The sequence below is a fragment of the Protomyctophum parallelum genome, assembly GCF_964188405.1.
Source record: "Protomyctophum parallelum genome assembly, chromosome: 15".
Lineage (NCBI taxonomy): Eukaryota > Metazoa > Chordata > Actinopteri > Myctophiformes > Myctophidae > Protomyctophum > Protomyctophum parallelum.
The window spans coordinates 22060585-22085042 of NC_139710.1; the positions used below are offsets into that span (position 1 = coordinate 22060585).

At 41.9% G+C, this 24458-nt stretch overlaps 3 protein-coding genes across 3 annotated transcripts in view; all 3 read right to left on the reverse strand.

Annotated features, from left to right (window-relative positions):
• tars1 (threonyl-tRNA synthetase 1) overlaps nt 1-24458 on the reverse strand; it is a 117279-nt gene that overhangs the window by 24904 nt on the left and 67917 nt on the right. The gene's annotated exons all lie outside the window — the stretch shown is intronic.
• LOC310871734 (DNA excision repair protein ERCC-6-like) lies at nt 743-9500 on the reverse strand (the record flags this gene model as incomplete). Its single annotated transcript, XM_083783372.1, has 5 exons — nt 7987-9500; nt 5413-6698; nt 3312-3374; nt 2593-2711; nt 743-790 (listed from the first exon to the last, which is right to left on the reverse strand). The coding sequence occupies exons 1-5, from the start codon at nt 9483-9485 to the stop codon at nt 743-745; spliced, it is 3015 nt and encodes a 1004-aa protein (XP_083639498.1). The 5' UTR covers nt 9486-9500.
• The window catches only part of tmem8b (transmembrane protein 8B), a gene marked incomplete at its 3' end in the record, with an annotated part of 37149 nt that continues 35925 nt past the window's right edge, over nt 23235-24458 (reverse strand). Inside the window, exon 10 of the mRNA XM_083783214.1 lies at nt 23235-23570. Coding sequence (XP_083639340.1) covers nt 23235-23570 — 336 coding nt within the window. The remainder of the gene's footprint in view (nt 23571-24458) is intronic.

The window sequence follows — 24458 nt, forward strand, 5'->3', positions numbered from 1 at the left end:
TCATAGTGTTTTTTTGCCAATTATGTATTTGGGCACTTTTTCTAGTTTATTATTGGTTTACTACTTACCTTACCTGCTTTTATTACAAACCAAGTTGCACTCACACAATGCCCTAGTGTTTTCACTTTTCAGACGATTATTATAGGTATGCTTCAGCCTCAGGCGTCTGTGTTCTGAATTGCTGATAATATAACACATTTCATTTTCTGAGTCTATTCAGTGATACAGCAGCCCATTGCAATATGCTTCCTTTGCAGCAGCAACCATACTCTACTTACTACACGTCATGCTGCTTGAATGAACATAAAATTGAATGATGATTCCATATAGTATATTATATTGTAGTACACATTATGTATGGACATATGTACTGTGTCATAGCATAGACACCGGGCCCAGGTGATCTCCCATTATCAGGCCAATGCCCCACCCAGGCTCACCTACAGGGTGACAGTTAGGCAGGCACAGTAGTGAGGACTACTCACAGTCATACCTATATGTGTGGTGCATCACAACTGTCTAATATATAGCTGGTAATGTTGCATAGACTACAAGGCCCAGGATGCATTGCCTGTATGTGAGTTCCGGTATTACCAGTAAAAAGTTGAGTCATGCAATGTTACTCCTGTGTCCCGTCTCCGTCTTTGCACTGTATGTTAATTTATCCATTTGTAACTTTAAAACAAAATAGGACAAACGTACCAGTAACCAAAATTTTCAACACAACAACATGCCACAGGGTTCAAGAGAGGTACAGAGAGGACTCATCTCTGTGCTGTTTGAATGATTCCTGTGTGAAAATGACAGTCAGTTATCATAGGGGACAATAAAATGGACATCCATTCCCCAGAGGAACGTTCCCTTTACTTACAGTAGACGCTGACAATTGAGGGCCTTTACGGAGAAAAAGAGCAAGAGGAGGGGGAGAAATAGTGATACAGAAAAATACACAGTAAAACACACAGTGTTCATTTAACTCTGAGGGTAAACATTGACCCAAAGGGTCCAGATTGTACTGTGTAAAGAGAGAGTGACTGTGAGCTGGATATTAGAGAGGGGCGAGTGAGAGATAGGGGGAGAGAGAGAAGCTGTGAGGATTTAGGTTTTGTCCCGGCCTCTTATCATGGTGGCCTAGCTGCTGGCTCAGCAGCAGCAGGTAAATTGAAGCTAACTGGCTCTGCTGTAGTATACCGTCTCACAGTGGCACGTTAACCTCAGTGGTCCTGACTGCTATTGTGAGATTAGCCTCTATGTCCTCTAACAACTGCCAAGCAACTGTATTGTACGTGCACGTGAATGTACAGTATGAGGCAAAAAAGTTAAGGTTACAAGCGGTCACTCACTCACACCTACAGTACTGTGTTTCTGCCCTATCAGACCATCCTTTGAAGAGACATGGTTCTTCATGTTAACCTGATATGAATTACAGGGTTGTGTACTATTGATGACAACAGACATCATCATTTTAAATAAAACGTTTATGGAGTTGTTCATGCAAGCTGTTTGCACATCTCCAGCAATAATAAAGCGAGAATATTGATCCCTAAACATTAGTATTTGATGGAGAATGTTATTCATGGTTAGACCTAATGTACAAGAAGGAACAATCACTACTTTAAAGACATGGTCATTACACACCGAGGATGTGACAAATAAACAATATGAAAATGTATCTGCAAATATTTTGCGTCAAACTATATAATATAATATACAAGTCGATGCCTTTTATTTGCGGTACAGTGCATGTGTCCTGATGTACTCATATAAAAAACAATAGCTGGGGGGGAAATTATTTGGGTGAATTAATCGCATGACAAATACACCGACACTTCCACGGTGTAAGGTCCTTCAGTGATAAATTAAAGATGTGAAACGAGATACAGCACACAGAAATACATACGTTTCAAAGTAAATTGACACAAGTGTACTGTACAGTTGACCTACAAGAACAAAGGAACCATATTACAGGTAGGCCTACAGTATATGAGATTGTTATTTCTGCTGGGATGTCATACAGACCAAAACATCTGATGTGTACAGTATTTCATGTCCCAGAAAAAAATGTTCCCTTTCATACTTCTAGGTAGGTGGACATGTAGTTAAATTAAAGTTGAACTTTTGTCTTGTTCTCAGCAGAATGCTTTTAGCAGTTTAACGTGTTAAGAACTCAATATCACAATCGTGACATAAATAAAAGGCTTGCAGTGGTTTTTATCTGCATAATATCCACAGACAAAGACCCTGTCAGAGGATGGGTATGTAGAACAAATGCTAAGACATAAATTCACTAGGTCCTTCTGAAGAATATGCGAGTCAAACCCTTTACTTATTTTATACTTCACAGTACCACATTGCCGCACGCCGAAAATAGACAATGTATAAACTCAACACTTCACTGACATGACATGTGGTGAGTTTGTAGATCTGCTATTCTTGGCCCGAAGGAGCACACATTAGGCGTGGAGGAGGAGGATCATTGAGTGAAAGCCAGTGAGCCAGATAGCACATGAATAAAGCAGCAGGGAGATGGATAGGACAGTTATGGATGGGACAGGGCAGTTGGGAGGAATTCCTGGCTTTAATCAGGCTCACCTGAGCGTGCCTCAACGCTGCCGTGCCAGGGTGATGAATGACCGGGAGATACCGACAGTGGCAACACTCTCCACTGTACGTCGTGTTAGGCAAAGCAGCTGCTTGGAGTCTCCAAAGCTCTGCAGTAGCGGGTTCAGAAATGACACCAGCGCACAGTATATATATATAGCTGTCCCCCAGGGACAACTGAGACAAGAAGCCCTTCTCTCATCCCATTGTTTTCAGGGTTGGAATTATTCCATAAAATATATTTCATATATTATATACAGTATGTGTGTGTGTGTGTGTGTGTATACACACATTATTTTATGTGTGTGTACACACACACACACACACACACCCACAATTATATGTAAAACATTTATATATTGTATATATTATGTAATTTCCCCTCATGTGCGTTTCACAAGGTTTAGATAGTTTAGTTTAAAATGTTAGATCCCACATTGAGATTGCATGCCTGCTTACTCATAGCCTTTCATTTCTTTTCACTATCCCGTTACTGTATATGACAAAATATTTACGAATTAGAGGAATCCATAGCCTTGACCTACAGTAAAGGAATAAGATTGTAGCTCAATCACCAGAGCAAATAGACATATCGTATTTTGTTTGCAGATTCTGCCTCTTGAGTGGCACCATGTAGAGGTGCCTTATCTCTGGCTACTGAATGATGCTCTTTTGGGAGACACCTAGGGCTCATTCATACTGTATCTCGCCTGCTTCCTCATGCTGCTGCCTTGGAGGGCCGAGGCTACTGCTGCTGCAGCACACAGCATTTCCTGTAATTGTCATAAATAATGTATGATTAATATGACTGATTAAACAGTCTGGGATTCCTCTCCCTCTGGGCAATATCACTTCTAGCAGAATAACAAAGATTAGCTCTCACAGCCTTCCGCTCCTGTCACACTGATTCTGATTAGGAATTAGACAGTCTCACCAGAGCAAAGAGCAGTGTAAGCCATCTTTTGCAAGTTTAAATTCAGTTCAGTTGAAACTGGTATGCTGTTTATGGTTTTAAAGTAATGCAGGTACATGCTGTTAAATGACAGGTAGCATTCCAAGTTTTTAAATAAAGTAGTAGTTTTAAAAATAGGCAAGGAACTTAAATGTTTAAAGTGAGGGTATATGACAACTGACCCGGTCAAAGCAAAAGATAGTTGTTCATTGATCAGGATTCAAGCTGCTTACTCTGATCATGCACTTTGTTAGTTGCTCTGGATAAGTGCCTGCCACAATAAATCGTAATGGTAAATTGTCAGTCCTCCCAGCATACAATTTAACTCAATATTTGTTGGCAAAACACTCCCTCTCCTGTGATCATGTCAGAGGGTGAAATGCCATGTAATGGGCTGTAGGGATATTTCACACATCAAGTATACAGTAATAAAATGGCTTTTAATTTTTAGTTGTGAAAAGGCTTGGACAACAAAATTAGTGAAAATAAGTGCAGCAACAAGGTTAACAGCATTGATTGGTTTCTGACTTTGTAGAATCATTATGTTCCATAGCAGTTTACTTTTCAATATGAAAATAAAAGCCCCTGAACAAGAGGATTGCATATACATGTGGCAACATGATTACAGGTTTGGAGACACAGGCCTGTATGTGTTCCACTTAGTGAAAGACTCCCTCTGACCCAGAAAGCCACCCTCAATGACCCAAAAGCATTCCTGAAGATAAATTTTTAATATTTTAGTTTTAATATTCTATGATGTCATAGTCGATATGGCATGAGACTAGATAATATTATCTGGGATTTTGGATATCTGGTTTGAGTCATTCAACCTTATTTTATTTGATGTAACTTTACACCGGTTTAATACAGCTCAGCAATACAGCAAAGACTATACAGTCTAGCGATAATTCACCGCCGCCTCGCTCTCACAGTTAAGTTACAAATATATCAAACCTCTCATCATACCGTTGAATTTTGTGAAATACAGTAGTTTGCCTCGCCCTACACAATAAAAGGTGTAAAATTATCATAAGAAATAAAACACTAATGAACAAAAACCTTCTGAAATATAAACAGCCAAACAGTGGTCATTACAAAGGCTAAACTCCAGAATACATGCAATGATGTGAACATTATGACAACTGAATAAAGAAAGTAAACAGATACTGTACATTTGCATTAACCCAGTAAAACCAGGAAAGCATCTGTGTAATTTTAGATTTTGGTCATTCACAAAATAGAAGATCTATAAGCTCACAGCACATCACTTTGTGCTGTGCTGCGAGCTTGTACATCTGCAATTTATTTATTGACAGTGTGCAAAGTACAACCATCCAATTTCTTTTTTTTAAACAAATACAAAAATACAGGGGAAAAAAGCCAAAATTACATCTATCTTTGAACATTTTTGAAAAATCTGGAGGGGTCGATGGCACTAAACATTTTCAGATGGAGGCGTCCGTGGCCAAATACATGTCATTTTGGGGTCACAACATTCAGCCACTCCTAAAAGTTCTCCTACCTACTCACAACGAACTGGCAACTGGCTAAAGTTGCCAGAGATGTGTATTGGAATGCAAGGTTAGTGTGTTCTAGTCGCTACTCTAGCATTCATTTCTCTCCTCCTCTTCCTCAATCACTTGCATTTCCTCAATTATTATAGTGTTCCACTCCTTCATATTCTTCGTTGTTCGAGGTTTCGAAAAAGGCCCTTGTGGAAGTGCGCATAGCCTCTAAAGTGTCCGCTGCACGACTCATCATGGATCTGATGGGGGTGGAACAGAGCGGTTTAAGCACTGCGTAATAATGATAACTTGGTGATGAGTGATCAAAGTGGCTAGTAGCAGGCATATGGTCACCTTCCTTTTCCTGGCTTTCATAAAGCACAGCTGCTTTCCTCTTCTTCTGGTTCTCTGCAACACTTTCATCTACATTTAGATCGACAGCCTGTGTCTCTGTGACACCTTCATCTGCATCGATGGCCTGGTTCTCTTTGATACCTTCATCATCATCTAGATTGACGGCCTGGTTCTCTTTGATACCTTCATCATCATCTAGATTGACGGCCTGGTTCTCTGAGACACCTACATCTGGATTGAAGGCCTGGTGTTCTGCGACACCTTCATCTGGATCGACGGCCTGGTTCTCTTTGATACCTTCATCAACTAGATCAACAGCCTGGTTCTCTGCGACACCTACATCTGGATTGACGGCCTGGTGTTCTGCGACACCTTCATCTGGATCGATGGCCTGGTTCTCTTTGACATCTTCATCTGGATTGACGGCCTGGTTCTCTGCAACATCATCATCATCATCTAGATCGACAGCCTGGTTCTCTGCAACACCATCATCATCAAAGTCATCTAGATCGACAGCCTGCAAAACCTGGTACTCAGTGACAACTTTATCTAGATTGACAGCCTGGTACTCTTCAACACCTTTTTCCAGAGTTAGATCGATGACATCGTCTTCCTTCTCTACAGGTACAGACCGGAAGGACACATCTCTAGGTGAATCAGGTTGCATCTCTGACGGTTCTTGATGCATTCCAACTGCCCGTTTGGCTCGAACGTCTTCATCTAGAGTTAGATCGATCACCTGCATGCTTTGACGTCGTCTGCTAGCACGCTTCTCCGTAACAACTCCAGGCTGTTCGAGATTCTCCCCCAGAATCTCTGTCTCTGAGTCATCCGAGTCATCTGAGTCTCTGATGTCGCTGTGGTACTCGGGGAGCAGAGGGCTTGGGGGGGACCATATCTTCCCTGATATCTTGTTTGACCACGGCCCTTCACGGCTATTGTGACCCATCTGTCTCAGCCAGGCCTGTTCCTCACTTGAGCCCAGCTGTGCATGCATCTCAGACTCTGCCTTCATCCGTTCTTGTGCTTCCTGGACTTTGCCCTCTATGTAACGCCAAGACTCTTTGTCATCGGGTTCATCGTGGTCATTGACCTTCTGCGAGAACATCAGGTCGTGGTCAGAGATGCCAAAGATCTCCATGGAGTGGAGGTGCATGATGTGTTGGTCCAGTTTGGAGTCAGTCCTCCGATGCTTGGCGTGGAGGGACTGCAGCAGCATCTGCGTATTGGAGGAGCGCGTATGCTCCAGGATGAAGAGCTCCCTCAGCTCTTCCTTGCTGAAGTACCTGGGGAGGGAAATATTGTGAATGAGTTATCCGAGACTGCCGTGAAAATGCCACTAATATGCACGGCTAGAGATAATCTCAAAAGCGTGTTTGGTTTAGCGAGTCAGGAGTTAAACGAGTAATTAATGGGATTTTTTTGAGTGGTGCAACCACTCCTATAGACAGCTGTGTGTGTGGCCGCTGTGTCCCTGGGTCTGTCCCTGTGTCCCTGGCTGTTACGTTATAGAGTTTGTTCACCACCAAGTGTCACTGTTGCACAGCCTAACACTGAGACACAGACAGGCCAGGGAGGAGGGCTTGTACAGTACAGTACACTTCAGACGGGTCTGATTTTTAAAGGTGAAAATAGCAGATCTACAAGCTCACAACGCATTGCAATGCAATAAAGTATAAGTGGTTACTCAGATTTAGTCGATAATATATAAAGCAAAACTTGCTTCTAGATTATTCGGTCCATTTATATTGGTTCTAAAACCAAGTCACACATGTTAGAGGTTTTGTTAGCATAGGCGGCGGGTGTGTAAGGCTAGGGAAGGCTTAGCCTTCCCAAACATTATGCTGGGTATTTTTTTAAATATATATAATATATGTGCGCAGCATTATATAGAAGGCTATTGTGTGTGTGTGTGTGTGTGTGTGTGTGTGTGTGTGTGTGTGTGTGTTGTTGCTGCCCCCTGGTGATCGCTGATTGGGTAGGCTATACAGCAACTGGCCTAATCAGCATACGGCTACTATTGGTATGTCTGTAAACCTCGTCCTTCCAGTCGCGCGCTGGTTTGTTTTGGGAAACAACAAAATGTCTTTTTCAAGGCAAAGGTCTCTGTGCCGTCTGTGAAGACTCAGAGCCATGAGCCAGCCAGCCAGGACTCCCAGGAGGGGCAGCAACACCGCTGGGTAATCTACACACTGACTCGAGAAAAAGACCCATATCGTCCAAAATATATATATTTTGGCTGATCAGTCGTTGTCTGTGTTGTATAGGCTAATTCATTGGTAAAAGTATGCTAAATAACTCATTTTTAGACCATCTGGGAAATAAATAAATAAATCCGCGGCCTACCCAAAGGTAAAACGCACCTATGTTTGTTAGCCAAAGCTTCTGCCCATCAATTTTTCTGCCTATATTTCTGTAAAAATGATGTCCCTGTTGTTTTTAACATTCCATAACTCACCGTTCACCCTTGGTCGTACACTACTGTATGAATAACACTCTTGAATGTATATTCCATGTATTTGATGAAGTGGAAACAAAGTGGCTGTTTTGTCATGAGGTATAATTCCAACATACCTGAACGGGTTCTTCGTGTCGCCGGTCGACTGTCTGGTCACTGAGTCTTTGAACACCTGCCGTCTGTAGATCTTTTCCTCCACAGTGCCACAAGTGATGAGCCGGTAGATGACCACGTTTTCAGTTTGTCCAATGCGGTATGCACGGTCCACGGCCTGGGAGTCAGTGGCAGGGTTCCAGCTGGGGTCAAAGATCACCACACGATTGGCGCCAGTCAGGGTGATGCCAACACCACCCACTCGGGTCGTCAGGAGGAATACAGAGTAGGAACTGTCCTCCTGGAACAGTGAAATCAGCCGAGCCCTCTCTGCGGTCTTGGTGATTTTGCCATCAAGCCGCAAGACTTTGAAGCCCCTGTTGCCAAGGACTTGCTGGATTGTGTCCAGCACCTTCCGGAAGCCTGCGAAGACGAGGGTGCGGTGACCTTCTTCCCTGAGCCGTTCGAGGAGTTGGATGAGAAACACCATTTTCCCCGACTCTGAGATCAGTGTCTCATCTGGTATGTGATCAATGCTGCTTGAGCCATACTCGTCATCGTCGTCTTGCTGGTTCGTGGATGTTAATTCTTTCAGCTCCATTTGACTGATGGCCTTAGCAGAGAGCAGCCTCGGGTGGTCACACAACTTCTTCAGAACCACAAGTGCAGTGAGAGGTGACCTGGTGCTGTTAAGCAGCTTTTGGACGTGGTCCAGTGAGAGGAACTGATTGTAGATGTCTTCCTGAATTGCACTCAGATACGTCCACACAATAAGATCGTTCTTCCTCGTCATTGTTGGCATGACTGCTGTCCCTGTGTCGGTTTGCGTATTTGTGACCTGGCTGTCATTGGAGTGCAAACGTTCTCCACGTGTTCTTTCAATGTTCATCTGGACCTCTGCTTTTGTCCTCCTGAGGAAGTATGGTCTGATGATTTTTATTAGGTTTTCGGATATCCTCAACCCCAGGGCTTTCTGTTTTGGAGTGGCGTCCTTCTCCCTTGCCCGCATAAGAGGTTTCTCATACATCTTCTTGAAGGTTCTATATGTGCCAAGGAGGGTGCCTTGGCAAGCAAAGTCGAAGAGAGCCCACATCTCTCGCAGATTGTTTTGCACAGGGGTTCCTGTGAGGAGAACACGGTTATCTGCGGGTATGGAATATGCACTTTTGGAGGTTTTGGTTGATGTGTTTTTTATCTTGTGTGCCTCGTCAAGGATTATGTAGTCCCATTTGAATTCTTTGCCATTGTATGATGCCAGCTGCTGCCAGCTGTTCATCAGCAAGTTATAAGTCGTGAGCGCCACGCCCCCTTGACTCTGGACCTTCTTCAAGTTCCTGATTCTCTCTGCTTTAGTCTCACAGTGAATCTCCTTCACCCTAATCCCAGGAGTCCACTTAGTAAACTCCGTGGTCCAAGTGGGGATGAGGGACAATGGCATAACAATCAGAGTGTGTTTGATCAGGCCCGCGTCGTACATGCCTGACAGGAAGGCGATGACCTGGATGGTTTTGCCGAGGCCCATGTCATCTGCCAGGACGCCACCTTTACGCCTGCATCGGTACAGACTGTACAGGAACTCGGCTCCACCTCTCTGGTGCTCGTACAGCTGGTCGTGCAGTTCTCTAAACACTGGCAGGCCACTGATGCTGACAAATTCATCATCTTCACTCTCAGAACTTTGGTCCACCATCAGGTCCTCAAATGTCATATCTCCCTGTCCAGCAGCATTCTTCTCCTCCTTGATGTTGCTGTAAAAGAAAAGCATATTGGTTATGTATTATGTACAGTTAGTCATCATTCACCAAGATAATCTAATGCACACATTTCACCGGACAAATCACACCCGTGTGAAGTGCGGGCGCTGCTTATCATCATGCATCATCTCATTCTGGCCAATCACAATTTGCATCCTCACTTTTCCGTCTTCACTTTTGTCTTCAAATTTGTGTTTACACAAACACGGAAAGCTGGGCATAGCGCCCCTCAGAGATATTGTTGCAAAGTATGGTAGTATAGATAACCATTCAAAGAAACATATAAAGCACATCCTCCGTTTTCTGGTGCTGAGCCAAACTGCAGAAACTGGAGCATTCAAAATTGAGTTGCGAGCCCCCGCTTTCTTCTACACTGACAGTATAACCACAAATCACATACCTTTGAACAGGACAATGAACCCCTTGTTCAAGTTAAATTAAAGTTGCATTTAAAAATATGGGCAACGTTTCAGTCCAATCAGAGCCCAATTGACTTCCATTAAATATTTAAAAAAAGGTGTAAAACACAGTATGTGAGGGGGGAAAAGACCGTACAGGAATGCAGCTCCGTTTCTCTGGTGGTCATGCAGGTCTCTGACAAATTCAACATCGCTGCTCTCCGACTTTTGCTCCGACATCAGGTCCTCACTTTTCACAAGTGCTTTGGACATGTCTTCCTGCCCAGCAGCATCTTTCTCATCTTTAATGTCACTGTAAAATAAAATATGACCATATTGGTTATGTATTAGTTACTGTATTTATCCTCATTCAAAAACAGAAAGCAAAGCAAAGCAAAGCAAAGTTACTATGTTTACCAAGGGTAACTGGACTAAGCTCAAGGACTTGTTTACAGCCAGGCCCTGCTCATAGAACATTTTATGCCTTGCTCAAGGGCAATTCAGCGGTGGTAATTTTAACGTGCCGGTCCGGGGATACGAACTAGCGACCTTCCGATATCAAGACCGCTCCGCAAACCGTTCGGCCACCACTGCCCCCTTACCTAACCTGGTGTGCATTTCACCAGCCAAACAGATTGAAGTTAGCTTAAAGGATATTGTTACCAAGTCTAATAGTATGGATGAGTACTAGTATGACGACCACTTGCTCACTCAATGTATAAATATTAAACACAGAACTTGCTCAGTGGCGTTTTGAAGCACCCGGAAGGCTGCCGGAAGTACCGTCTATTTCCGCATTTTTTCGCTGATTCAGCATTTGGACACCAAATTTTGGTGTCCAAATGTGGAAGTGCAGCTGGGCTTTAACATTGAGCGCTCGGTTGCACAGGGTTTCCTCGTCAAGAATCCACGGGACCGCCTGCAGTCCTTCCTCTTACCACTAGGGCCCAGCGCTTCAACATTGGAGTGCCTAGCTGGCCCCTTGGTTTATCTATGGGCAACATTTCAGTCCAATCAGAGCAGCCCCAATTCAATTACAAAATGATTAAAGTTAAATATTTCAAAAAGTATAAAACATGGAAAGCTATTATGTGAGAAATAATTGCGTACAGGAATGAAGCTGCATCTATCGGCTGGTCATACAGGTCTGTGAACACTGGCGGATCACCGATGCTGTCAAATCCATCATCTTCGCTCTCAGAATGTTGTTGTGCTTTGGGCATGTCTCCCTGTCCAGCAGTATCTTTCTCATAATTGATGTTGCTGGAAAAGAAAAGCATATTGGTTAATGGTTATATATTCTGTACTGTATTCATCATTATTCAACAAGATAATATAATGTGTGCATTTCACCAACCAAACTGATTGAAATTAGGCTATTAAGATAATGTGTCATGTCTTGTCCTTGACTGATGAAAACACCTTCTGTCAGAACATTAGTCTTTTTGCACCATTTAATTTAAGCTGACCCAGAACCCAATTATTTTGTTCATGTAAATTGTAACAATTGACCATTTGTCTCCATATAAAATAGCTATACTGTAATACCTATGGTTGGCCTCCATTTTCTCACTTTGTCATCCAAAGCAATGACCTGTCAAAAAGAAAAATCAGTAACATCACATGTCAGTAATACAGTTCAACATCTTAACACAGCTATCTGAACAGTGCATTAATTGTGTCAATGCTTGAGAGAGACAGCAACTGTTTTGTCAGAGATCTTCTCTACAGTCTGTTCATGATTGGACCTGCCAATTGCCTGTAATACAGAATAAATTCTATTTTGTAAACAGTTTTTAATACCAATTTATGTAAATCTATATTCCAAAAGTATCCATTCAGTGATGCTAGTTCTTCCATTGGGATGTGTGGAATAATATTTCAAACCATTAATTCATTATTTGTGTTGTTTACCATTGTTTACCATTTGAGATAACAGTAAGAAAATACTACTCAAAAGGACGGGTTGTCCAAGTATAGGACCTGTGGCAGTGGTGTGGTGTAAGAACTTAACGATGTCAAACCTGATGATTAAGAGTGGTTCTGAAGACTCTGTATAATGCAGCGATATCTGGGTTGTAAGGCCAAATATCCTGACTTGTACAGATGGTATTGGATGGAGTATTTTCGGTGAGAGCTGGTCAAAGAACTCAAAGGTTGAATTTGAATGTGTGTTACAAAACCCTTTATAAAGTGCTTAGCTGGATGCTTGTGACATCACTGGCATTAGTGATGCTACGATGATGAGTCTGCACCTATATCCACAGGAATTTTACCTTATGTCAGTACTAGATCTGAATCTGATGGCTCTATGGAGCTCTAGGTCAACCACGTCCAAATATGGGGTTTGGATAGGTTAGTAAGATCGGATATAGCTCCATATGGAGTACCAATATTCAGTGGGTAAAACTATGTCAACCTACAGTATAACAAATAACCAACACATATGAGGTGAAGGTGAGAGAAAGCCTTCCTTACAATGCTAGTGTGCAGAATAATGTACATCAGTTGTGTTTGTGAAATGTCCATCTCAGTTCACAGCTAATTATAAGCTGGAGCCATCTAGGATGTAAGTAAGTCAGAGAGGAGGGGGGAGTTGCAACACTCAGTTCTTTTTTAAATAGTTTATTAAATCGTTTTTTTAATAGTTTTTTTTAATAGTTTATTTTAAATCAAGTCCTTTCTCTTAAATCAAGTCCTTTCTCTCTCTCACACACACACTTATGCCAGTGATGATCATCATCACCCTCCTTTGTGCCAATGTTGGTACCCCTGGTTTAATGAGTAGGCTACAGTCAAATAGGACGGTCCAGACTCCAGACCAGAGCTTAGCAGGGTCCAGTGAGACTCAAACCCACAATGCTGCAGGTCGCTATACTTTCCTTTCTTTAACAGCAGTTTGGTGAAGCAGGTTTGGCAGGCAAAGCAGCTGATTCCACTGAAGGTAATCACGCCTAATTGTGGGTGGCGGGTGCATGTTTCAGTTACTGTAACTTTGCGTCAACAGGCTTTCCACACGGAGTTACTGTAGGGCGAACACATGATTGCTGGCAATTGTAGCAATGAAACACACACACACACACACACACACACACACACACACACACGCACACGCACATAACCTACTGAATGACTTATATTAAACACAGATGCTTCCAGACATGCAACGTCACCCGTGTTTAAGTCATTCAGTATTAAGTTCTGTGATCTGCATAGTGTCAGTCAGCTATAATTACCTTCGACAATCGACAGTGATCTCCAAACCCAACTGGGCAATGTGGGCATCCTAAAAACCCAACAAAACAAGCTAGAAACATTGTAACTACCATAACTAAATCCGCTAAAGGTAACTTTATCAATGATAAAGCCGAGGAAAACTAAAACAATCCTCGGGAGCTCTGGAAGCTACTAAACAATCAAATAGGCTGTGGTTAGAAACTAAAAACCAGGTTTAAACATAAACATAAACATCAAATCGAATGACACCCTCATCAATGACAAGCTTGATGTAGCCAACTACTTAAACATCTTAAGTTCTTTAAAAACATTGCAACAACGCGCGAATTGTATCTTGACGAGCAACAGGAAATGTAAATTAAACTATTAAAGAATAACCCGTTTTAAACTGGCTTCACCAAATGTTGCAAAAATGGTAAGAGGCGGGATTTGCATCCGAATTAAAACGGGAAGAAAGTTTGAAATGCTGGCTAACAAACATACCTGCAGGATTCAACAGGAAGCATGGTCATTATCAATGGAGGAATTAACATGCGAGACTGCGAGAAGCGAGTTGTGTCAGATCGTGGCCGCGTGGGTCATGCAAGTCCTGAGTCCGTCTGCATGGGAAGAAAGTGTTGAAATCACTATGAAAGCCAGAGGACGCAGTTTCCAGCCTCTGGAGAAAAATAATGAAATTATAATAAGACTTAATGTTTAGTAGCCTACATCTGGGTCCTCCGTTTTCAATTCATCAGAACATTTAAAGACGTACAAATAGGCCTACACTTTTATGAAAAACAGGAAATCATCATAAAGAAAGTAAAAAAGGGAATAGAACATGGGAGGGGACTCAAGGGATTCATATTGCGTTTCGTTTACTTGTTGTAACTATTTTTATTGTATCATTGTTTTCCTTTTCTTGTTCTATAAAGCACATTGAATTGCCTTGTCGAAATAATTTAAACCAGCTGGTCCATATAGCCTAATGCACTAGCGAAGTAAAACCTAGCCCTATTAAGTACTTTAGCTATTCAAAAGTAAACTTGTTTAAAAAAATATATATCTTATGAATATAGCATTATGGGTTACACACTATATATATTACTCTAGTACCAACAGCTAACCACAATCCAGTATGACTGATGCAGAGCCTTATATATTATATGGCTCTGGACGCTCTGGACTGATGGATAGTTATATGAAGCTATTTATATACCAAGACAGAAGACACTCAATCTTCCAGTAACAGCAGCATCCAGGCAAACCTCTCTACATATGAAATGGATTAGTGAATTTATCACAATGTAACATGACCTTTTGGGTTTCATCAGAAGCCCAGATCAGCTGTCTGGAACAAAGTGGCTGACAGATATGTGTGAAGGACAGACCAAATCAGTAGGCTACTGTATTACGTATGTCTATTCAATGATTTTGTCTTTGACATTGCCTTAGAACTAGCCTAGCTATTTCAAGAGGCATTCAATTTGCACAGTGTGCTGACAATTGATGTATCTCTTCATTTCCAGCTCAGGTATGCAGAATATAAAAAAGACCAAACCATTGTACACTACATAACAATCCCTTTCTTCTTCACACCATGTCTAGCTTCAGTCTAAGGACCTGTCCCATGGGGCATCACAGTTAGGAAATCAACATCCTGCATGTGTCAAAATGCTGCATGTGCTACAGCACCTGTAATTTAACTCACATTTTCTTTCATGCGAGAATGGAATAAATTATCACAACTCCGACACCTGAGATACAACTCCCTGCAACGCATGGTAGGGTATTGTCACCAATCCTGTCTGTTTGTGTGTTCATTTTTGTTAATGGGATACCTAATTAATGTGCAGTCTTTCATGAAACCCAAGGGAATGTTAAGTTTTAGTTTGGTTATGGTCAGAATTAAGGTTCAATGTCTGGCTGTTTAGTAAAATAATGTGACAATCTTTGCCTACATTTCCATGAAACATGGCTGCCCTGAAGCCTGAATAGATTATGACTCCACTCAACCATGGTTTTAAATGGTGCCGCATGGTTTCCTCTGCCATTCTTGTGTGAATGTGTGTGAGAATGGGTAAATGTAAGCGCTTTGGATAAAGGTGCTTTTACATGCACCAGTTACCATTTTGTATAAATATCCCTGCCAGGCAGTCAAATTAATCTTTTTGCATATTTCAAACTAAAGCTCTTCAGACGTAATTAGAGTTGGTATAGAGTAGACCAATGCTAGTTAATCATACTATAAACGAGCGAATGTCTGTCTGTCTGTCTGTCTGTCTGTCAGAAACAAACACTTATCTCCTCATTGCCTGCACCAATCGCTCCCACTTTTCACACAGGCATTGACCATAATAATATGGAGGTCTTAACGAAGCCATTTTTCCAATAAGATTAATAATGAATTTATTAGTGAATAAAAACCCATTTATTTGTCCGTGGTCTATCTCCGACCGAGCCACACTATTAGCACACATCTCTCCATGCCAAAATAAATCTGCACGCTCCCACAATCCAGCTAGGCTACTTTTTACCGACGCAACTGTCGTATTTACTGTACAGATATTGTTTTTACATCACCCATTTATATGAAATTATAATCCAACCCAGGGCGCAGTACCCCCCGCGGCCACCAGGGGGGTACTGAACAACTCATCTCCCCATAAATGCAATTACTACACTACTAACATGACAATGACTGTTTGAGACTTTCAGTTCTATGTATGACTATGATGTACTGTTTTTCCATTTCCAGTGAACAAGTCTATATTAAAGCAATTCTTCCTCAAAATACATATATCAATAATATGATATATTACATCACATTACCCACACTGTACATTTGGGAATACCTGTGCGACAGCCCATACTTTCTGTGCTGCATGTCAAACTGGGGTCTTTCATACTTTTCAAATGGGGGTCTGTGGGCTAATAAGTGTACATTTTACAGTCCTTGCCATGAAAACATTTCCCTACCATGCATTTATACAAATATTTTCATGTTATAGTGCTGTTTCTATTCACACAAAAAAGACACAAATATATTATACAAGTTAAAATGAAGAGCAATTAAATATATTTATGGGGGGCAATAGTCCATACAACGGGTAAGGACTATGTATATTAATACAATAAACAAGCAAAAGGGCATTGCCTGACCATGGATCACACCAAAGGACCTGCAACATGACTGAGGAACACGTTCCACTTCAAATCATATTTATCCAACTGATTATTCATCTTAAAGGATAACCTCTCCAAAGCAGCCACAATACCAAGCTATCAATGGTATACTTATGATTGTCCTGCAGCATTTTCTTGCAAAATAAACTACAGTAGCCTACTAATTAGCCTACTTTTGTGCCCAACCTAACTTCCCAAGACCATCTGTAAACAATTCCCCGTTCCCCCTATCAGTAATGTGATCTATTACAACACATTACCCACACTGAACATCATTTGCTGTTCATATATTCAGAACGGGTAAGGACTAGTATAATTTAATTTGTTGTTAATTATTATGCCAACCTTCTTGGATATAGTGTGATTTTGTGAGGTTAGACTAGGACGTCACACCTCCTTGAGGGTGGTGGGGGGGGCCTAGGTTCATATTTGTTAACCATGTTATAAAGAACCCTTGCTGAGCTTCCAGGGATGTGAGAAGTCCAAGGCAAACTCTCCCACCAAGGGGAGACTGGTCAGAATTAAACTGAACTTTAGACTCTGTCCATTACAAAGTGCATGTGGAGTTTGATTGTGACTTTGTGAATCAAGAAAGGTCAAGTATAGTAGCTGCTGGTGGCCTTCAAGGCAGCATGGAGCCTGGGCATCCAGAGGGTAATACATGGACTCAGTTAATGAGTCTGGGGGAGTGGAATCGAGCATTGGATTCATAATCTGGTCATGTTGCAAATAGTGGTGGATATTGCTTGCAATCTCACAATGGATATGTATCACAATACCATATCGATTATACGTTTATTCAAAATAATGTCCATGTTGCACAAATACAATAAAACACTTTCAGACCCACAGAGATCTTTAATTAAAATAAAATGTCTAAACATCCTAACAAGGGGTCTGGGAAGGGAGTGCATTGCAAGGGGGGCTTTGATAACGTTAAACAGAGGTACGTTTGTTAACACTGATCACCCAGATAATTCATGCTGTTTTGCCATATCGATACAGCCGACTCTCGATCGATTCACCTATTGTCTGGATGTTCTATCGATATATTGCCATATCGATTAATTGAATGCACCACTAGTTGCAAAGGTATCTATATTTCTGATTCTGCAAGTCTCCAAGTCCTTGAAAGTGGTGACTCATGTAACTAGTACAGACTACAAATAAATAAAAATACATTGCATGGATGCACCTGGGACGTATCTTCAGTGATGTTTCCTGAGGTCAACGGGGTTTCGGGTCTTCCAACATCATACCCCCACAAAGGCAACCCAGCCGGGGTTGATCAAATCCCGATTTACCTCCCAGTTGCTTAGCTATACCCTTGATCAGTCCATCAGGGAATGAGCAAGGCCACACAATCCGTCGCTCCGGATCTACTCTGCTGGTACTGGGAGAACCAAAATCTGGCGCGTGGAAGGACTAGGCTCTGTGGGTTGACTCCTGACCGGGCTCCTCCTACGTCTCACCAGGTCCACTCCTGCTCTCACCAGGCCCAGGACCTGTGCGTTGCACCAGACTCCCAGTACCAGGCACTGCACTCAGGAGTGGTGGACTATAATGGCCCTCCTAAAGGCCTCACCAAGGTTTGTTGGACTTCCTCCTCACGGATGACACAGGCTGGGGCGCTAACCCATACTGCTCACCCGGGTGACAAGAAACAATGACATTTCTGTGTTCATCAAGAAAGCAAGATGGGCAGAGAGGGATTGTTTCAGAAAAGGAAGGATTCAAAGGTTCCCTATGTGGACACAGCACCCAGATGTTGTGGAGATGAGTGTTCATGCATGGGCGTGAGAGAACAAGGATATTCGATAGGCGGGTCATTGTGATAATGACTCAAAGATTCCCTGCGGTCACTGTGTGGTCGCATGCCAGAGGTCCTCCTCAGTACTAACAGCGCTCACTGCTCCTAATTAGGACGGGTAAATGCAGATGTCAAATTTCACATATGTGCAAATATACAGTGACAAAATTACCCCAAAGGACATGGGGACCAAATCATTGTTATATAATACAAGAAATATGGCGATGTCTTGAAAATCACCATCTCTGGGCACAAGAAGGCGAAAGAGTGACAAGTTACTAGGACAAGCACAGAGGAGACAATTACCAAGCTGGTTCATTCATGACAGTACAGACCCCGTGGTGATCCACCGGCATCTTCCCTATAAACCAGGCAGGCAACCTATCCCACACAGACAACTACAGGGGCATTCTGTCAAGATGTACTGCAGGAACAGGATTGAACCTGAAGAAAAAAGGACACTAGAGCAGAGAAGACCAGTCTCATGGCAGCACAGAGTGTGCAGCTTTTTGAATGTTTGTCTGAGGCTGACCAAATAGGCCCTATGTTCATACTGAACACAATGCTGATATACAAAATGGTCTGTTCAGATTAATGATGGCATATAATCGGCAGCATGCCTTTTTCTACGTACAGTATGCATTCAAGTATCTTTATAGTGTGCATTAATTTGCTATACAAGTGTGTGTACATTTATCTATCTATACACAGAAAAGTTCATAATGAGTATTCATTTCTTCTGGTCTTTACATGTATTACTTTTTCAATCTACTGTACACATTAAAAATTTACAACCAAAACAATATTGGTCATGATTTGTAAATTATTCAGAACAAAGAGAATCAGTGGCTGGAGGTCACTACCATGCCAGTGAGAGCACATTGTCATGTAATCATTTCATTTCATCCTGTTATTTACTGAGAGCAGGATGTACCCCAAAAAGAACTGCCAGTGCCAAGCAAATAACACCAGCTAAAATTGCTCTTGTACTGTAGTAGATTATGGTGTGTCAGAGTAATACTCCTTTTAGATATATATGGAATTCATGAATACAAACGAGTTACTTTCCTTGAATTTGTCTGTATTGGAAATGCAGGGATATCCACTGTTTGATATTCCAAAATGTGACTTTTTGGTATAAAGGATATTTCACTTAAAAAAAAACTTTGGGTCATTTTATCATCTACTCAGCCTTATGTGAACACCTCAGACAGTTACCGGTACTTGATTCAGTATTTAGATATTTGATATTCCTTTTAGCTGCCCCACCCCCTTCATATATAGACCCATTATAACTTCAAAATCCATTTTAACCATGATAGATTAATCGAAAACACCCAAACATTTTTCTGGTGACTGATACTGTCCTTCCAATACGTGAGGGGCAGTGGTCTTTTCATTACTGTTCTTGTTTATTTGTAATAATTAATAATCTAGGAGGAGGTCGAAAGAGACTAAAACCTCAAAAAGAATTATTAAAAATAAATAAAAACCATGGCCCCTCACGTATTGGACACTATCAGTCACCAGAAAAAAGGTCTGTATTTTTATCATGGTTAACATGGAGTTTGAAATTACAATGGGTTTGTATAGGAAGGGGACGGGGCAGCTAAAATGAATATCAAATATCTAAATACTGAATCAAGCAACTTAAAAACTGTCTGCAGTGTTCACATAAGCCTGAGTAGACAATAAAATGACCAAAAGTTCTTTTGAAAGTGAAAAATCCCTTTAAATACAATGTAATATTGAGTTCATTCTTAAAATAGCTTCCTTTATCTTACCTTATTGGAAGGACTGTGAAGAAAATGTACATGAAATACATGTATAAATCTTGATTTTATAATTCAATTACCATAATGCCAAATTCCCTTTTAACCCATTTAGGATTCTAAAAACGCCTTCTAAATCTCTTCTAAGTTCTCTGGAAAAACTTCAAATATTTATAGCAGTATCACATTTTTGTATTTTTTGAATATTGTACATACTGTACAGAACCCCAAAAGGGCTCCCCATCCAGAAGGGTTAAAACACCAAAAGGGGTTCCCGCCCAGAATAGTTAATATCATTGCAATTATTTAAACTATCAGTTTGGACCTAAATGGAATCAACTAAGGGCTGAAAAGGTTTGAAGACTCATGCTGTCAAACATCTTCCACAAAGTTATATGCTCTGTGCTCTTGACAGAGGATCAGAATGTAAGATGGCACTAGTAAAATAAAGACTTAGTTTTAAGCCACAAGGCTCCCTGTACAAAACCTAATTTCATAGGGCACTGCATGGTGAACATCCTTGCCAAATCCTGAATCTATGCTTATAAACTTAACCATATAGTGCCTATAACATAAAAATCACACAAAGCTCATGCCTAGTCAACCACATGAACACTGATAACAAGCTTAACTGAAATTAAATAATTATTAAACAACACCAAGCCCATCAGCCCATGTGTGAACTTAACCAGCTGCAAACTATCATTTTGCATGTATTCGCATGTATGGTAAATGGTGCATTTATATAGCGCCTTTATCCAAGGCGCTTTACAGAGATTGTGCATTACATTCACCCATTCATACACCGATGGCAGCGGAAACCATGCAAGGCACCAACTAGCACATCGGGAGCAATTAGGGGTTCAGTGTCTTGCTCAAGGACACTTCGACAGTAACTCTGGGGGAGCCCGGGTTCGAACTGGCAACCTTACGGTTACCATCCAGGCACTCTACCCCTGAGCCACCGCCGCCCTGTATGATAGCTGAATATCACCTTTGCTTTCATTGCATCCCAATAGTCCTGAAGGATGGTCAATTTGAAGCTAATGTGTTGGAGAGTCAACTTCACTATAAATGTCCAGGTGTGAGGGGAAAGGCAGTTGAGAAACAATTTAAACAAAGCTCTTACTTTGACCTTGGATTTGACTATGGACCTGCGATAAGAATAGACTTTCCCTGTGGGATAACAAAGGTATACAGACGCTAAATAGTCTCTGAAAGCACACTCACATTTATATTTATTTAGTATTTTAGAAATCAGAGAAACTACGCTTTTATTGGGAAGGTATTATTCTTCCAGTTTGAGGGAAAGGACGTTCTGGTTTGAGGATTCCGGCCTGATGACTAGAAAACAATGACTACAACATGATGTAAGATATCATCTACTCCCAACCGGATCACACTGCAATTTAGTAACACAGACCAGGCTTTCCTCCGAGGTGGAAAGCCTGGTGACGTGAGGTTAGGTGGAATGAGAAGAGTCAGAAGGAGGTGGTGGAGGCGGACAGTACACACATATCGGTGAAACAATAGGATCCACCGTCTGTTTTCGCCTGCAAATTTGAATCGGCCTCTCTAGACCAGAAATCACACTGGCTCCTGGGGCAGGCTATAGGCACACCATGGCTCCGGAATAGGGAAATACTCGGTTATGTTATGCCAGACACACACCCGTCAGATTAAACGGAACATTTTGTGCCTTGCGCTGTACTTTAAGCAGAAGTTGGACATGCCCCAGGCCCAAGGTATGGCCCATGTGTTTTAGACCATGTGCAATACAACCGGCGTGTGCCATAATTTAAACCATAAAAAAATAAGGCCCATGATCTGTGTTGCATGACATTAATTTGATCCATTCATTGTAACTGAGAGTAGACACATTATAACTATGAATTCTAAATGAAATAAGTTACAGTGTGTCTACAATATGTTGTAATGGACATGAGCACTTCTGTGTCTGGAGTCTGGACTGTTGCTGTACGGTGAATCAGTCGTTAAATATAGTAGAATTATTTATTTCCTGCTCCATTCGTGAGAGCATGCTGTTGCTAGCTTCAGCGCCTGGCTACCAGTGACTTCCATTAGACCTGAAATTGCAATATCATGTCTTTGTGTGAGGGTTCACTGCCCCTAATACACAGAAGCTACAGTATGGAAGCAAAAGTAATGCTGATTTAAAGAAAGAAAACATTTATTGTTTATGAATCCAGTGTCAGACAGGTTCTGGCAGAAAGAACAGAGATTTTGAGGTCTTGGGTGTGAGGTCTAAAAATAATCCTGCCTTCCGCTCTCTTCCATCAGGCAGCTGGACTTTGGAATTGTTCCTGTTAAGAGCAATCAGCACATTTGTGTAAAAGCGAATACATTACAATTGCAAAAAAGACAATCTAACATTCCACATGACTACTAGATTTACATTTGAACGTCTGTGATGCCAATTGTGGTTTATACATACTATATTATAAAAATGTACAGAATAACATTGTTTTGTGTCTCAGTGCAAAAGATATTCCAAAAGAATATCATAAAAGCCGTGCCCTTGTTAATGGTTCGCAAATCTCCCCCCAGTCTGCAACCAAACCGTAAAATAGCTGGCCTTTTTTAGGAGACCGTCAATAAATAACCAACATAACCAGTTTTACAGTCACCGTCAAGTAGCAGCAGTGTTTCAGCTTTGACTTTAAATACATATTCACAAACAGTGTGTCACTGTACACCGACAATTCATTAGAACAACTTCAACAATGGATTAATAATTACAGCAGTGTTGATAATTACCATGACAATAACGGCAACCAAAAGAACAAAACAGTCAATGTGTCGTATTTGCGTTGATGTATTTACATTTGCGTATTCAAGTTCTGTGGCTTATTTTCCCATGTGTGAATTTTTTTTCCCCCCCAAGTAAGAGAAGGCAATGAAGGGCTGATTTATACTTAGTTGTGCGCTGGAGCCGTGCACACAGATAGCCGATCTACAAGCTCTGAACATGGAGCAATGAGCCACATTGCAATGTGAGCTTGTAAATAGGCTAATTTCGGTGCGCGACATGGCGTGCAAACAAGTATAAGTCAGGCAGAAGTGTCTTTAAGGTAACGAGGGGGCTGGGAGAGGCTGGCAGGGGGTGGAGGTTTATCAGCTGGTACAGATGCTGTTGATGGAGATGATGGCCGGGTCCACCAGGCCCATCTCCTCGTGCTCGTTCACGCACAGCTGATAGCCGCAGCCCCGCCTGCGCTTCAGCGGGGTGACCTTGGCGTCGGGCTTGGCACGCGGGGGAAGGAGGAAGCCCACGCTGCCCGCAATCAGCATGTGCCAGATGCTGTGGATGTAGAAGTAGTTCTCCTCGGTCTCCACGAAGGCATACAGTGCCACGGCTGAAACGGCGATCATGGTCCCCGGGAAGAGGAAGAAGACCCAGCGCTTCCAAGTCGGGGGGTAGCATCGCCGCCGCCGGATGGTACGCACCGTCTGATTGGCCGGGAATCAAACGCACACGCGCGCGCACACACACACACACACACACACACACACACACACACACACACACACACACACACACACACACACAGAGAGTCATGTCCTGCTCTTCTTTCTATACCGTTTTGTCATTTCTTCTTTTTTCTCCCAATTTAGTCATTGCCTGGCAGTTGCCCACTGTATATTGTGGTCCCCGTCACTGCCAACCCCCATTATTGGCCAAAGGAGGGCGTATACTACTTCACCATGTGCCCAATACAAATGGAATTGGCAGCCATTTCTTTTCACCTGGCAGCGAGAAGTTTCGCTGGGGGATTCACTCTATCTCCCCCAGATCCCTTCCATGCTGAACAGGCACTGACCCCCCGTCGGCTTCCCACCCGCCAACACCAATGCCATTTGTGTTGGTTAGAGCACCGTCCGGGCCAGCCCAGGTATCTGCGGTGGTGAGCAAATATTTTAACTCTCCATCACCCAGTCGCCCCCGTGCCCTACTTACTCGTTGTACATGATTCCACGGAAACTATCTCTAAATCCTGTGAACTTTTGTATGACAGCTGCTTTTAAGCAAAATATACAGTAGTTCAACTACGTATTACCAAGATAATTATAGAAAGCAGGGAAAAGTCTGATTTCTTATACTGTATATTCCATTATACAAATATTAGCGAGTGAAATTCTTGGGTTTTTGCTTAGATCTGCTATTTTCATTATTGTAACGTTTTTTTGTTAATAGATTTGGACAAATTTTCCCTAAATTCTTATTGTTTGACTGTCTACATTTCTCAAAGGAAAATACATGTACTTGACGTTTATTCCCAGACGCAGGGCTAAAACATATCGCACCAGTGATAAAAAAAGATAAAAAAAAAAAAAAGA